The 17,006-nt window shown below is 49.5% G+C and overlaps 1 protein-coding gene across 10 annotated transcripts in view; it reads right to left on the reverse strand.

The window, feature by feature from the left end:
- Window positions 1-17,006, reverse strand: part of EP400 (E1A binding protein p400) — a 135,002-nt gene that overhangs the window by 56,253 nt on the left and 61,743 nt on the right. For 9 of the 10 annotated variants that reach the window (XM_030939898.1, XM_030939893.1, XM_030939896.1 and 6 more), the window contains 9 exons: window positions 16,654-16,831; window positions 11,951-12,087; window positions 10,413-10,582; window positions 9,927-10,101; window positions 9,677-9,813; window positions 5,852-6,038; window positions 5,197-5,363; window positions 3,400-3,569; window positions 2,293-2,535 (listed from right to left, as the gene is read on the reverse strand). In XM_030939898.1, the coding sequence (XP_030795758.1) occupies window positions 2,293-2,535; window positions 3,400-3,569; window positions 5,197-5,363; window positions 5,852-6,038; window positions 9,677-9,813; window positions 9,927-10,101; window positions 10,413-10,582; window positions 11,951-12,087; window positions 16,654-16,831 (1,564 nt within the window). The remainder of the gene's footprint in view (window positions 1-2,292; window positions 2,536-3,399; window positions 3,570-5,196; window positions 5,364-5,851; window positions 6,039-9,676; window positions 9,814-9,926; window positions 10,102-10,412; window positions 10,583-11,950; window positions 12,088-16,653; window positions 16,832-17,006) is intronic. The other variant, XM_030939899.1, reaches the window with a different exon arrangement.

Genomic DNA, 17,006 nt, shown 5'->3' on the forward strand with positions numbered 1-17,006 from the left:
GTCAGATTTTAATGGTTAACTTTACTTAACCATAATTGGTAGGAATTTTAGATATCAGATATTGATAATATTAAGGAAGCTATTAAGGAACATTTTACTTTTCTACCCAAACAATAAAAAAGCAGCAAACATCAAAAACAGCAGAAATCAGCTGCATGAAGTGGCTCATGACTGTAATCCCAGCACTTTGGGAGGCTGAGTTGGGTGGATCACATGAGGGGCAAGAGTTCGAGACCAGCCTGGAAACAGGGTGAAAACCCATCTCTACTAGAAATGCAAAAAAAAAAAAAAAAAAAAAAAAAAATTTAGCTGAGGCATGGTGGCGGGCGCCTGTAATCTGAGCTACACAGGAGGCTGAAGCAGAAGAATCGCTTGAACCCGGGAGGCAGAGGTTGCAGTGAGCTGAGATTGGGCCATTAGCACTCCAGCCTGGGCAACAAGAGTGAAACTCCACCTCAAAAAAAAAAAAAAAAAGCAGAAATTTATTTGTAACACACTTGGAAACTCACACATGAACCTAAACTTTAGAGAACTTTACAAATGTGGAAAGTACCTGTCCAATTTAGCTCACAAAGAGAGACTGTATCTTCACAAATATAAAAAATAACTAGCTTCAATTACACCCATAACTCTCCAAAATCTAGGAATGTATTTTTATTTATTTTGTGAGAGACAGGGTCTGGCTATCAACTAAGCTGGAGTGTGGTAGCAGGATTATAGCTCACTGCAGCCTCAAACTCCTGGGTTCAAGCGATCTTCCCACCTCAGCCTCCCAGGTAGCTGGGACTACAGGTGTGAGCTACAGCATCTATAAGATCTAGCAATGCCTCTAAATACATAAATAAATCACATACATAAAAAAATCTTTAAGATATAAAACTTCATACTAATTTGAATTAGACGGTAAAAGTCAATCTATAACATTTACTGTTTTTTAAAAAAAAGTAAAACTTAGCGTTGCTTAAAACACTTTTTTTGAAAAAATATAACTCAGACGTGGTCATATGCCCCCAACTCAAAAAAGTATTACCTTCCGGCTACAACTGAACAACAGGTTTAAAGATTTATTTCCCAATGGTTGATACTTGAGTCTAAATGTTCTTCCCAAGAAAATCCATGCCAGAATTATTAGTGATATGATAAAAAGAATAGTTAGTAAGAGACTAGAAAAACGTCTAGAGGTATCTTGCCCACAGAATAACTGCGAACAAGGAGGGAAAATGGAAACAGAAGACAGAGATTTGTGCATAGAAGTGTCAATGTCCCAACAATCCTCCTTGCTCCATACACAGGTGAGAATCGACCCACAGGAAAAGCAGTTTTGCTCACTTTACAGATCTCCCAAAGAACAGCTCCTCTGGCAACCACCACCATGACTTTCATCCCACGCAAGACAGTGTCTAGTTTGATAAAGATGTAACATATGCAACTGCTTTCTCCCTTAGGGCAATTAACTAGGACAATTCCTCTTTATTTTTGGGCAATGGGAGAGAGAGAGACTTGTAAGGAAAGACAATTAGTTTGAACTCAGTGTCTCTCTGCATCACTCCCTCTCCCATCTCCATCTTTCCAGGAAGGCCTCCACACGATCTGGCTACACCAACGAAAGAAGCAGTTGAGGTGGCACTGGAGAAACAACATAATACTTTAAGTCAGGATAATTTCCACCACAGAATGAATAGGGTACATGTAAGGTCTGAAAACATACTAATCCCACTGGACACAGCAAAATGTTCTGTATTCAAAAAATTAATAACTGTGTTTTTTAAGTCATTAAATTGTTACAAGTTATCTTGATTGAGCAATTATTCATCCCAAGTTTAAGTTTGGTAACAGGCGAGAGATTAAAAAGAGCTAATGTTTTTTAGGAACCTAAAGCTCGTTCACATGACTGGCAAGGAAGCGACCTTAACAAAAGCAGTCGCTGTCACTCTAGGAGCATCTGCTCCCCAAGAGTGCACCTGTGTAGCTGGTGGAACAAGGCCAGGGCTAACACTGGGAAGTGCCGACAACAGCACCAAAGCAGTGAGCGAGCACAGCAGGAAAGCAGAGCTGGATGGCGGGGTCAGGAGAGAGAGCACAGACAGGAGAAGGCCGGACGCGGCCTCCGCAGAGGCGCTCCCTGCTAGACTCATGCTGGAGGTGGCTGCACTGGTGAGAGGCAGCGCTGGGCATGGGGCTGGGGAAAGACACAGGAGTGGACAGCAAGGCTCCTCCTACATCCCCGTGTTCTTAACACAACTCCTCTGGGGTAGAGAGATGGCAGAAACCTGGAAAGGTGAGGCCACTTACTAGGCAAGCGGGCCTGGGCCTGCGAGGTGAGCACCAGCCTCTGAGGCAGCGCGCTCTGCCCGGCCGCGTGCGAGGGGGCCTGGGGCTGGGGCGGGGGCTGGCCTGGGGTGGAGGCCTGTGCTGTGGTCTGGGCCCGCAGTTTCGCAGGATGGGCCGGGCTAGCGGCTGTGCTGGAGGCCGAGGCGGGCTGGTGTCGTGGAGCACTGGCGGAAGCCTGAGAGGTCTGAAACGGGGCTGCTGCTGCTGCAATCGATAAGGTTTGTTTGTGCAAAGCTGTTAGAGGTTCTTAATAAAATACAATATTTTAAACCGAATTTTAAAGAAATAAAATAAACATTTCACACTGTCTCTCAAATGAGAAGCCCCCTCTTAAGGAAAAAAAAAGGAGGGGCCATATAGTTTACAGAGTGAGAGAAACGTAATTTTACATGCTGCTAATTATCTTCACTTTGAGCTACAGTACTCTACGCGGTACATTTCTCAGAGTAAACAGAGACTGTTAGAAGTCAGCCCAACCAAACATTAGTATCAATTAGAAACTATTTCCTAAACACACAAAAAAAACATCAACAGAGCTTCCACTCATATTTCTATAGAGAACGCTGGCAACAATGCAGGTCTCCGCATTTATTTTTAGCTCAGAAAACCCGATGGACATGGTGTGGAGGGCCCCTTTGGCCACGTGGTGAACTACTACTTTTAACTATTTTGATGACCTTTTCTACTCTATCCTTCCTCAAAAGAATAATCAAGTTCAAGTGACAGCACAAAATACAATATGAGCAGACGTTCTCAGGAGTCTCCTAGACGACTGCACGCATGCGCCTCTTGTCAACAGAAACAGCCTGCCCAGTGGCTGTCAGTATCAGATCAACACTTATTAACCTAAGAGTGAAATTTCTTCAATAGGGAAAACATCCATTACCAGCCATCAAAAAGTCTAAAACTCATCAAGAACTCAACAAGGCACCTTCAGAGAGCCAGCAGGTGGTGTCTATTCCCACTCAGGGACGATTACCGCGTCCAGAGGCGCAAGAAGAAAGTGCCATGAACTTGTCCCACAAAAACCTCCGTAAGGCGGAGAGCAGACAACTACATGACGTCTACCTTTTGCCTCCGGATTGGCAGAGAATGTGGCGATTGGCGGCCGTCCTCGAAGCGGGCCCTGTGGAGCAGCCGAGGCCGTGGTGGGGGCTGCCGTCCGGGGCGGGTGAGCGCTGGGGAAAGCCACGGTGCGACCCTCGGGCTTCTGGCCGTACTGCACAGGCTGAAACAACCTAGATGCCCGTTGGTCCAGGCAAGAAGACACAGAGCATCAGACCACAGAGAGAACAGCCACCTCAAGGAGCCGGGGCTCACCGCTGCCCACAGGAAGCCAGCTTAGGGGCCACCACCCAGAGTGCAGTTTACAGAGGGAAGGGAAAGACGCCTAAGTAGTGTCCTAGGGAAGCTCCCCCCGAGCCCGGTAGCAGTGGCTAACAAGACTTAAGTACACCAAAGTGGTATGTTACATCCGCCCAGATATCTGGGAGTACAAGGATGAAAGCTGTTTTAACTTTCACAACCGTATCAATGTAGATTAGAAAACAATGCATCTATTATAGCACAAGGGCTAAGGGGAGTGAGGAGAAACATCAACTTGACAAAAGTCTGATCAAGTGGCCGTACAAGTGATGGTTCACTGTTGCCTCAAACTCCTGGCTTCAAGCAATCCTCTTGCCTTAGTCTCTAAGTAGCTAGGAATACGGGTGTGCACCACCACGCCCGGATTGTATGATTTATTTTGGAGAGATAGGGTCTCACTATGTTGCCCAGGCTGGTCTCCAACTCCTGGGCTCAAGCGATCCTGCCACCTTGGCTTCCGAAAGCATTGGGATTACAGGCGTGAGCCACGGTTGCCCACTTTAAGCTGGGAACTATACTGGCCATTTTCAAAACTCCTATATAATGTAACAGGCAGAGATGACCATCAAAAGTCATTTTTAGGCTAGGCGTGTGGTCTCACACCTGTAATTCTAGCACTTTGGGGGACTGAGGCAGGAGGATTCCTTGAGCCCAAGAGTTCAAGACCAGCCTGGCAACAGAGTGAGACCCCTGTCTCTATTAAAAACTTTTATAAACTTTTTTGTAAAAAGCCATTTTAAACAGACTAGCACCCACTAGAATGGGTGCTGTTCATTTAACTGAGGGCTGCAGGCTCCCTGAGGAGCAGCCTGCTGGGTCGTGGCTCCTCAAGCTAAGCAGAAACCTCTGGTACTGACGAGGGGAGGGTGATCCACTCAAAGTCCCAGTGAAGCCAAGTACAGAAGTGCCAACAAGAAAGACCTGTCTGCAGAACTGGCCCCTTCATCTCCAAATGCCTCTATCCTTTCCTTTCCTTTTTAACCCAAGCATAGGATTTTGGATATTTCCAATTGCTAGATTTAGACTATGAGTCATTTATATCTTGTTTTAATCATCTAACGTGTCTGTCCCTCCCAGCGTCACGACACCGGCAAAAGCATCACTTCAGAATCATTCACATGTCACTTGTAAGACAATGACATCACGGTGGGGGTGGAGCCCTCTGCCTGCCACACTCAAGACACGTGTGGTCTGGCCACACCAGCCTCCACCACAGGAGGCACCAGGTTAAATGCAGCCCTGACACCCACCCTACCCTAAAACTGCCAGGAAGACGATCAAGGAGGTTGCTGCTCAGGGAGGCAAGTAGTTGTACTGCACCACACAGCCTAAAAGGCATCTGCACAGCCACGCGTACCACAGCCAAGGACATCAGCAAGGTCCCAAGAGCAGCAGATAACCCAACTACATTAGCAGCCTTTCTTTCACCATGCATAGACCTGGGTCAGCTGCGGGGACCCTGGGAGCCGACCCTCCCTGCTGCCTCTGGGTCGCACGCACCTGCTGGCCTTCAGCTTTGCTGCTGCTGGTCGGGCTGCTGGGGCTGCTGAAATGGAGATTTCCTCCATGAGTTTCCGTGGTATCTTTTTCTTAGACAGCAATTCTGCCTCGTGACGAGTGATTTTATTTTCTAAGCTGATGAGATCAAACATAGAAAGATCTGTTTCCTAGAAAGAAAAAGAAAAAAAGTCTTGCTGCATGAAGTGGCATAAAAAGCACCTAAGAATCAAAACTGATTTCTATGGCAGGGCCCTAACGTGGGCATCCAGACGCACCCTAATGGCCACTCGGCAAGCAGACCCTCCTCCACGCCAATACACAGGTGCTGTCATGCCCTTGGTGAAGTTCTACAGATGCACCATGCATGCTCAGCTATTTCTCACAGTCCACAATCCACACAACGCCAAGAAACCCTGCCCTCTGCATCTTTCCACTCTGTGGGCCTGTCTCCCTCGGGTAAACTTCCGGAGGTGGAACACTCCGCCAAGGGGTGGCAAGCCATCAGTGCTGCTAGACAGTGCCATGTATCGCAGAGCTGCAATTGCAATTGCAGAAGAAGAGCTGGTTGAGAACCCATTTCCAAGAATGGTTTTATCTATAATGTGCCTGGAAAAGACATCCAACAGTGATTCCGCTTTCTGGATCCTCCACTTACCCTCCAGAAATCTCTCTCCAGTGCCTTCAGAATTAGAGATGCGGACGGATATTCCAGCGGCCCCGCCACGTAGGAAGAGCCTGGGTGCCGGGGTTCGACAAGCCCAGGGTGATTGCAGATGCGCTGCAGCCGCACAAGGATGCTCAGGACATTGACAAAGTGCCCGCTCTTCAAGGCCTCCTGAGTGCTGCCCGTGGAGAAAGAAGCATGAAGCATTCAATCCAAATGGCACATGGACATATTCCTACCCTCACGATCAACTGTCTCAACTCCACAAAGGTGGGCAGAAGCAGATTTTTCTAGGTCCGTGTACTGAGTTAGACAGAGTGGCCATTCAAGTCCACGTCCCAGGCAGGGCCTTCTGCACTCGCTCGCCATCCCCGTTTATTTAGAGTGGCACCACCCCACGAGAGCTGACCAGAGACACCCACTCCAGTTCATTCTCCATTCACAATCACAGCCAGTGCTCTCAAAGAGACGTGGGGGCAACCGAGGGGCAAAAGCAAAGTGAGGGGCAGGGTGAGCGCAGCAGAGCAAAGCCCCTCACACACACGCTTGGCAGCTCTGACGCCTAGTCCTGCACTGGTCCTGCAGGCAGTGCGCAGGGGTAGACGAGGGCCCAGGTCCATGTCCTGTGCGTCTTACCACCCAGTGAAGGGGGCAGACAGAAGGACCTACAATGCACCCTGGGACCAGGGCTGGGCGGGAAATGGGACCGTGGTAGGGAGTAGCCCTCTGGCGTGAGCACAAAGCACCAGGCGGCCTGAGGGAGGAAACCAGGGTGACAGTGACAATAGGTAACTTGTCTGGAGAGAGATTCAGGAAGGAGATGGCAGACTCATGGGAAGAGAAGGGAGGAGAGAGCAATGGCAAATTTCCAACCCAAACAACTGGGTTGATGGTGGTGCACACCCTAAAACAGGAACACCAGGGAGAGAGCCAGGCTTGGGAAAACACAAGCTGAGTTCTGCCATCCTGGATGTGAGGAGCTCAAGGGTCAGCTCAAGCGCAGGTGACAGAAACCACCATGACAGCAGCACAGAACCCAACCAGGGCCGGCACGGAGGCTCACGCCTGCAATCCCAGCACTTTGGGAGGCCAAGGTTGACAACAGCACACACCACTGAACCCAACCAGGGCCAGCGTGGTGGCTCGCCTGCAATCCCAGCACTTTGGGAGGCCAAGGTGGGCGGATCACTAGAGGTCAGGGGTTCGAGACCAGCATGGCCAACATAGTAAAACCCCGTCTCTACTAAAAATGCAAAAAAAAATTAGCCAGGTGTGGTGGCGCAGGCCTGTAATCCCAGCAACTCGAGAGGCTGAGGCAGGAGAATCACTTGAACCTGGGAGGCAGAGGTTGCAGTGAGCTCAGATCGTGCCACTGAACTTCAGCCTAGGTAACAAGAGTGAGACTCCATCTCAAGAAAAATTTAAAACAAAACCAAAAACCCAAGCAGGAGGGCTCCACGGGGGAGCCGATGCCTGGAGTCCTGAGTCCCCACACAGCTAGGCGTTGGCGCATGAGAAGCACATTGCATAGGGGCTGAGCAATGAGTGGAGACGGAAAAATGGAGACAAGCATCGGGAGAGCTCCTGTAAGCCTGGCTCTGGAGAGCAGCAGTGGGAAGGAAAAAGAGGCCAGGGAAGGACTTACATGCACAAGGGCCGGGCACAGCACATGCTTCAAAAAGAACGGCTGGAGAAGATGGATGATTCCGGAGAAGGGATGGGACTTAAAGCCCACATGGAGGGGCTGATAACAGAAAGGCAACTCGCCCTGGCTAACAGGAACCAGGAGAGGCCAGCACAAGTGCAGGGTGGTCTGGGCAGGTAGGGAGTCTGGTCTGGCAGCTCTGGAGCTCACGGTACAGAAACACGGGTGCCGCCCTCACAGCAGCGGGTGTGGCACGGTCCCTGCAAGAGGGAGGAGCTGACCAGGACAGGATGCTCCTGGACCACCTGAGGATCCCGTCGAGCACCGGACAGCGCCCCAAACACTTGATTACCAGGTGCTCTAGGGGGGCGAGGCGTGCGCACACCTAATGCACTACAGCCTGATTTCACAGCCTCAGAAAGAAAGAGGAAAACGTGCATGAGAAGTCCGAGTGCCCTCCTGCCATTCCGCCCGGGGAGCAGATGCCACACAGCCAGCCTGAGACCAGCAGAAGAAGACATGCTTTCCCGCTACAGGTCCCAGGGCCACCAGCCTCTCACACCTCAGATGACACTGCAACCCTGAAGGCAAACAACCATGTTGCGTGGGCACAACCCCAGAAGGGCAATGGGTCAGACTCCCTGAGATGGTCCCTGTACACAAGGCGTGGTCAACGTGACTTCCCTGACATGCTGGCGCCCAAACCCTGCATACGCTGTGAGTCCTCTCCACTCAAACGACAACTAGTGTATTACCAAAGTTGACATAGGCTGATTTCAGTATTCTACTGAAAAATCTGACACCAGAGCTTCAGCAACGTGGCAAAGCGTTTTCTGTCTACGCATACAAAGTTTCTACAATGCCTGGAGAGTCTCGCCACTAACGGCGTGGAGTGAGGTGCTGCTCCGCTGCCCCGCCTCTTGGAGAAAGGATGGTTGTACTGTGTCATTTGTGAAGGACTGAGAAATTCCACAGTCATCATGCACACTTACCTTCCCTCCTGAAATCTTCACTCACCAGGTTTAAGCTGCATTCACAGTCACCCTCCTCTAGAGGGTGCCCAGGCGCCACGTACACATGCACAGAACCCTGGCAAGCCCCTGAGTGCATGCCCTCGGGCTGCAGAGCAGAGGATGAGGCACAGAGAGGGAGACCCAGGACAAGGGGTGGGGGGTGTGTGTGTGTGGCTAACATGGCCTCACCCCTAGTCTCCGCAAACCACAGTCTGCTGTGCCCATGGCCATGGAGTGCACTCACACGATCGCCTGGCATCTGCTCCCGCCACAGCACCTCACCAGGGTCCCCATGTCGTCTCCCCACAAGGAGGGGAGCACATGAGCACATGGCTGGTGGAGGAGTGGGGTCGCTGATCCAGTGTGTCTGACTGTGGCCTGTGAGGGCACTGAGGTGGCACAGGGTAGGGGTAACCCTGCAGCACTGCCTCATAGCCACACCCCCAGCAGAGACTGAGTTGTGATGACTAAGCACAGATAAATTTCAAATACTCCAAAACTTGATTTCCAGGGTTTTTTGTGTTTCTTTCATCTAAACTCAGAAAACTGGGAAGCCAGACAGACCAAAACCATGCACATCTGACGACCTCAGAGGATCAAGGGGGGCCCCACACTGTGTCAACTCGAGGGGCACAGCTTCTGGCACCAGCGTGTCCCTGCCAGAGGCACAGCAGCCAGCCATCACATGGTGTGCGTTGCATGGCGCATTCCACCCCATGCAACACCCCACTCATTGCGCCGCAGAGAGCAGCGTGCCACCTGTGACCAGCAGAAGACCCAACTGACCCAAGTTCTGGGGCCTCCAGGCTGGCTGTGGGAAGGCGAGCTGCTCAATCATCGTCTCTCCCAGATGAATGGAAACTAAAATTCACAGAATTCTCTGGACAACACAGAGAGCAGCACCAGGACACCACCCTACACGTGGGCAACTACACAGGAGTGGGGCTTCTGAGACAGGAAGTACAGCAGTTTCCAGCCTGAAACAGCTGGAAACACCTGAGGCCGCAGAGTCTGCTGCCCCCAAGAGGGCACCTCGGCCTCCAGCTCCAGAGTCCCAATCCTTACAGAAAGGAGCTTTCTGCTGAGGCCACAGAAAGGGCCTCTGTCCCTCACAGGCAGGGACAGCAAAGGGGGCACATGCCCAGAGTCCACACTCACCCGGGTTGTAGGATAACATCCTCGTATAAGGCTTTTTGTCGGTTAGAAAGGCGACACTTCAAAACATGCTCATATTTCTTTGTCAGTTGCTTTTCCACATCTCTCTTAGTTCTCCTCAAAATAAATGGCTGTGTCACCTGAAAATAAAAAACTGTTTACTGTTTTCTTTCCAAAAATGCTGCTGTAACACGTTTACAATGAGGCATACACATGTTTAATCACTGAGCTGAAATGGCAGAGCCCAACCTACCCTGTGTAACCTTATGACCACCTTATGGTAGTAATCTTGGCTCTCTTCACTGGGGGCCCTCAGAGGGGAGCTCAGGTAGGGTCTGGAGATCCCTGGGACCAGGAAGTGCACCATGGTCCAGAGCTCCAGGAAGGTATTGTGCAGTGGCGAGTCGATCAGAAGCAGGCGCTGTTGGCTGCAAACAGGACAAGAGACAACACTGGAATTCTACAGCCACGGGGCTGGATGCAGCAGCGTCTTCACTGACAATGTGTGAGAAAAGGGACAGTTATTTGACACCGTGAATGTCAACGTGCGCATGACTGAAAAGGGGGGCTGCATTTACCCAGCTCTGGGGCTTTCTGGCCCACATGCTGGGATGAAGATGAAAAGCAATTCTCTAGCTCAAAGGCCATTTTTTGTGTCTGCAATTACGCAGATTTCTTCAAGAGAACCTTTTACATCAATAGCAAAGAACACTCAATGACAAGCACGTAACACACAGACCTCTGCAGGGTGAAAACCGCTTCCCAGTGCCTCTCGGTCATCCCTTTCACACGCTGCATCTCATCAATGACCAGACACTTCCAGCGCACTCGTGTGAAGGCGGTGAAGCCCCGGAAGAACTGCGTGTAGGACGTGATGCAGACGTGGAAGCTGTTGGGTTCGGCCCACTCCTGCAGCACAGAGAGGATGGCTCAGTGCCTTCGCACTCCACTGTCTTCCAAAACCACCTTGAGGACACACGCTTCCCAAAGCTCTCCACCCAGTGACTCCGTTCCCACCTATAATTCTACTCGCTTTTTTAATAACTTGCTATTACCGCACAGAAAATGGCTGCGTTTATGTTTTTATCTCTTCCTCTAGGGGTCTAAAGCAGTTTCGTTGACAAATTAAGAAGCTATTCTGCAGGCGCTGACAATTACCATTTGGAAAATACTGAGATTATAGCAGAGGATCCTGAAGCAGGGCGAGCTCTTCTAGTATCTAATCAAAACAAGGGGAAGTGTGCTCAGAAAAATAAGAGATGTCAACATCTGTATTGCAACTGACTGCATTATACGCTTTCTCAAAACAAACTAAAAGCCAGACACAGTACTATGGCTTGAATGTGTTCCCTCCAAAATTCATGTTGAAATCTAACGCCCATGGTGGTAGTATTAAGAAGTGGACACTTCCCTGCTCTCAAGGATGAACTTGTGCAGTATGAAAGGGCTGGAGGGAACCAGCTTGGAGCCTTTTGCCCTTCCATCCCTTCCGCCATGTGCCCTCCAAAACATGCAGCAGCAAGGCCCTATCTGGGATGCGGAAACCAGGCCCTCACCAGACACTAAATCTGCTGGCATCTGTATCTTGGACTTCACAGCCTCCAGAACTGTGAGAAATAAATGTCTATACTTACAAATTACCCAGTCTGTGATATTTTGTAATAACACCAAAAACAGACTAAAATAGTAAAAAAGAAAATACTACTGAAAGCTCACTTTTTCAGTAAACACTACTCAACACAATGTCGTCTAATGGTCCAAAATGTTCTACTCAATGGAAAACTGTGATGAATCTACCTTTAGTGACCTAGTACTAGAAACTATAGGGCAGAGAAAAATTTTTAGTAAGTTAAAATTTGTTCCAGAAACTGTTATCTATTAGGCATGTTGTGCAAATGTTTCTATGGGTTTTAAATTCAGATCTGGCGGCACCCAGCTTCTCCTCTGTGCCTGTGGAAGTCAGCAGGGCCTCCAGGGAAAAGTGCCGCACTGCCCCAGAGAAGACCATTTCCGGAGGAAACTGTCCCACTTTCTGGGCAATGACACTGAGCTCTGTGCACACCTGGGCCTGCGAGTGTGGGGCCCTTCTCGCAGGGAACAGGCCAGGCCGAGGCGGTATTGTCTATGCTTTCAAGGGGAACAACATAAAGTTTTGTTAACTCATGAATGAGTGATTTTTAATAATTACATTAGTAAGCATGTCTTCACATTTTTTAATGTGTCTTTTATAAAAATTAAGATGGCTTTCTGTTTAGCTTTATGTTTAAAACAAAATACCTGTCTCTTTGCTTTGAGTTCTCTGTGGCTGCCAATATATGAGAGGATTTTGAGCCCGGGACACCAACGTTTCAATTCAAGCTCCCACTTGATTATGTTACAACTTCTCACAACAACAAGATGGGGGCCCCAATTACCTACAAAGGAAAAAACAGAATTTTCCACGTCAAAGTATCTGTCATGTCCAAGCACCTAGCACTGTGTCTGACCAGAGATGCTTCCTCAGTATGAGTACGTGTGACATGAACCACCACACGACTGAGGCAGACTTGGGGGAAACAAGTGCATTCGTCTGGAGCCAGCACACCGCCCAGAAGCTGCTCCTTGGCCCCCAGGGTGCTGCTGCACACGCAACAAGCCTGGCTCAGAGGAGGCCTCAGCAGACACACGTTGAATGAGCGGCCCCAAGAACACCCTGGTGTTCATTCAAACCGCCGTGAGCTCCTCCAAGAGTCCGGGGGAACGAGCAACACTTAGAAAGCAGACTCGCAGACGAAGAGAGCCCCAGACCCTGCTCAAGTCCTTCCCACAAGCCAGGCGACCATGCAGCAGGCGTCTAAATTGTGTTTTGTCAGCCAAGGGTTTGTGCCCATCACTGCTTCCCAAGCTTTAGTTAGGGCACATCCAAACCATCCTAAAATACATTGTTTCAAATTTCCTTCTTCAGAAAACTATGATTTTTTTTTTTAAGATGGAGTTTTGCTCTTGTCACCCAGGCTGGAGTCCAACGGCACAATCTCGGCTCACTGCAACCTCTGCCTCCCAGGTTCAAGCGATTCTCCTACCTCAGCCTCCTGTGTAACTGGGATTGGAAGCGCACACCACCATGCCCAGCTAAATTTTTGTATTTTTAGTAGAGATGGGGTGTCACCATGTTGGCCAGGCTGGTCTCAAACTCCTGACCTCAGGTGACCCGCCTGCCTTGCCCTCCCAAGAGTCACTGAGCCTGGCGAGAACACTAAGGTTTTTAAAGATTATTAGAAGAATACATATGAATTTCAACTTCTGTGCTATAAATGAAACATAAACCAAGTTACAAGACAGACTTAGTAGACTAACAAGTATTTACAACACATCCATCTATAGCCATTACTGCTAATACGCAAAGCATTCCTGCTGATCCTGGAAAAGAACCACCCAATAGAAAAATAAATAAAGAATATGAACAGAAATGTCACAAAGAAAAAAATATAACAGGACAATAAACTCTTTAAAAGACACAACCGGCTGGGCGCGGATGCTCACGCCTGTAATCACAGCACTTTTGGAGGCTGAGGCAGGCAGATCACGAGGTCAGGAATTCAAGACCAGCATGACAAATATGGTGAAACCCCGTCTCTACTAAAAATACAAAAATTAGCTGCGTGTGGTGGTGTGCGCCTGTAATCCCAAATACTCAGGAGGCTGAGGCAGGAGATTCGCTTGAACCTGGGAGGCGGAGGTTGCAGTGAGCTGAGATCATGCCACTGCAATTCATCCAGCCTGGGCAACAAAGCAAAACTCCACCTCAAAAAAAAAAAAAAAAAAGAAAAAGACACAACCCAAGGAGTAAGTAAACACAAATCAAATCCAGATGGTATTTTAAACCCCAGTGAAAAACAAGATTAAAAAAAAAAGAAGAAGAAAAGAAAAGCTGGCTAGGCACAGTGGCTCACAGCTGTAATCTCTGTAATCCCAGCACTTTGGGAAGCCAAGACAATCTCTGTAATCCCAACACTTTGGGAAGCCAAGACAGGAGGATCTTTTGAGGCCAGAAGTTCGAGACCAGCCTGGATAACATAGTAAGACCTCACCTCTTCAAAAAAAAAAAAAAAAAAAAAAATTAGCCAGGCACGGTGGCTCACGCCTGTAATTCCAACACTTTGGGAGGCTGAGACGGGCAGATCACGAGGTCAGGAGATCGAGACCATCCTGGCTAACACAGTGAAACCCCGTCTCTACTAAAAATACAAAAAATTAGCCGGGCGTGGTGGCGGTGCCTGTAGTCCCAGCTACTTGGGAGGTTGAGGCAGGAGAATGGCATAACCCGGAAGGAGGAGCTTGCAGTGAGCTGAGATCCGGCCACTGCACTCCAGCCTGGGCGACAGAGGGAGACTCCATCTCAAAAAAAAAAAAAATAAAAATTTAAAAAAAAAAAAAAAATTAGCCAGGTATGGTGGCATATACCTGTACTCCCAGCTACTTGGGAAGCTGAGGCAGGAGGATCAATCACTTGAGCCCAGGAGGCTGAGGCTTCAGTGAGCCAGGATCACACCACTGCTCTCTAGCCTGGGCAGACACCTGTACCAGCACCTGCACTGATGCAGACCACACACTAAGGCAAAGCCACATCAGCTCCAGTGCTTGCTAGGCCTCTATCGTGGTTGACCCCCATCTTTCTATACTCATCCCCCACCGTCCCCTCACACCCTCTTGCCCTCACACTGGCCTCAGTGCTGTTCCTGGATGTCAGCTGCACTTGCAGCCCCCACCCCCAGTGCCCCATCTCCCTGAGACCTTGCTCCAGCTGGCCAGGATCCTGTCACTATGCTGGGTCATCAGTCCATTTCAAGGTTCATCTGTACCAGTGTGGGGTTCCTGAAAGCAGGGCTGCACCCTCAGGACCTAGAAAAGTGCCTGGGGTCTGTGACAGCCATCACGTAAGGAGCAGATGAATGAATGCTGAATGATTCACTCATCTGTTCAACTGACAAAATACAATCCCCTAGTTTTAGAAGCACAGGCTACTTTCAGGCTGGGCATAATGGCTCATGCCTGTAATCCCACCACTTTGGGCAGCCAAGGCACGATTGCTTGAGCCCAGGAGTTCAAGACCAACCTGGCAACATGGCAAAACCCTATCTCTATCAAAAATACAAAAATTAGCCAGTTTTTTGTTCAGTCACAGCGATCTTCCCACCTGAGCCTCCTAAGGAGGGCTCAGGTGAGAGGATGACTTGCGTCTGGGAAGTCAGGGCTGCAGTGAGCCCTGATCATGCCACTCCAATCCAGCCTGGGCAACAGTGCCTTAAAAAAAAAAAAAAAAAAGAGCCAGGCATGGTGGCTCATGCCTGTAATCCCAGCACTCCGGGAGGCTGAGATGGGTGGATCACTTGAGCTCAGGAGTTCCAGACCAGCCTGGGCAACATGAAACCCTGTCTCTACCAAAAATTTTTAAAAAATTAGCCGGGCATGGTGGCAAGTGCTTGTAGTCCCAGCTACTTGTGAGGCTGAGGCAGGAGAATCACTTGAACCCAGAAGGCGGAGGCTGCAGTGAGCCGAGATCACACCATTACACCCCAGCCTGGGCAACGAGAGTGAAACTCCATCTCAAAAAAAAAAAAAAAAAGAACCCTCTCCGGAGGTGAAGGGACCCTCAGCCCTGCCTCTCTCTCCTTAAACTACTTGGACTGAGACCCTCACTGCAATTCCACTGTGTTCCATTTCTTTTCACACAGCCTTCAGTCAGAGCACCCATGGGGTCATCACTTCCCTAAGCTGACCCTCCTAATTTAAACATGTCCAACTTTTTTTTTGAGACGGAGTCTCGCTCTGTCGCCCAGGCTGGAGCGCAGTGGCCGGATCTCAGCTCACTGCAAGCTCCGTCTCCCGGGTTCACGCCATTCTCCTGCCTCAGCCTCCCGAGTAGCTGGGACTACAGGCGCCCGCCACCTCGCCCGGCTAGTTTTTTGTATTTTTTAGTAGAGATGGGGTTCCACGGTGTTAGCCGGGATGGTCTCCATCTCCTGACCTTGTGATCCACCCGTCTCGGCCTCCCAAAGTGCTGGGATTACAGGCTTGAGCCAGCGCACCCGGCCTATCTTTACTTTCAAAGCTCAAATGTGAAGACGAGGCCACGTCCCCTCTTCTCTGCAGGAATAGCAAAGCCTGCTTTAAGTCTGGAACATACAGTGGGAACCACATTCCAAGATGTTTACTGAACACTTCTCTTACAAGAGCAAGAACAGTGAAACCCTTGTCCTGTGTTAGAGACACAAGTCACACCTTCTTCTGCAGCTAGGCACAGAGCAGGAGACTAAGGTGGGCACCTGACCTAAAAGCCAAGAGAGGAAGCGGAGTGAACAGGGAGCTGCCTCTAAAGACTGGAAAGGAGGCCAGAGGGCCTACACAAGCTGTGTGCCAGTCAGAAGTGTCAAGAGGGTGAAGAACCAGGTGGGGCTGCCATGCAGAGGCTGAGCCCACACAGGGTACCCAGGCCCGTTCCCTAAGGAACCCAAGCAGTGGATCGGAAACGCTGCCCCACTGACAGGTGAAATCCAGCAAGAGGGACAAGGGGAGGCGTGCACATAGTAACACAAAAAGGATACAGTGAGCCAGGATGCGTGCCACAAACCACCCCACGCAGCTGAGAGCCCAACAGCGGGGTTCATGCCAGTCTAGAAGCAGCAAGGGAAGTGGACCACCTGCTCTGCTGCCCACACACCGCACGGTGACCTGACCCTGGAGTCACAAGGTTCAGTCATAGCCTGATGAGTCTCTGCATTGTATTAGATTTTCACTAATAGTTACTGGATGTTAACTGTGAACTAGTTTTTTACTCATTCATAGAATGAATACTTCTGAGCCCTCAATTTGCTCAGGTCAAAGGACAGGAAGCAAAGAAGTAGATAAGACGGCCAAGTCCCCACACTCCCATCAAACACACTGGCCTATGGGTAAGTCTTAGCAAATAGGTATTATTCAAAAAACTAGCAAACTCTTACCTTCGTTACAAGCTAGGTGGGCAAAAAAAGCAATGATCTGCACTGTTTTACCCAGTCCAGCTTCATCTGCCAATATGCCATTGAGATTCTTCCTGTAGAGCTTGGCCAGCCAGTCCAGGCCAATCTTCTGATAATCTCTGAGAGCCCCGTACAATAGAGGCGGAGCATTAAACTTGACCTGCAGCGATGAACAGATCAAAGAGTGGCTGCTGGTCAAAACAATCACCCAAACTTTTTCTAAAAACTGAAACCAACAGTCACACTATAAACCGATTAGAAAGCCACAAAAATGATCTACAGAAAACAGGAAGAGGAAGAATTGCTTCTTTTGGAGACCAAGTCTCACTATGTCA

Source organism: Rhinopithecus roxellana, chromosome 10 (assembly GCF_007565055.1).
Source record: "Rhinopithecus roxellana isolate Shanxi Qingling chromosome 10, ASM756505v1, whole genome shotgun sequence".
NCBI lineage: Eukaryota > Metazoa > Chordata > Mammalia > Primates > Cercopithecidae > Rhinopithecus > Rhinopithecus roxellana.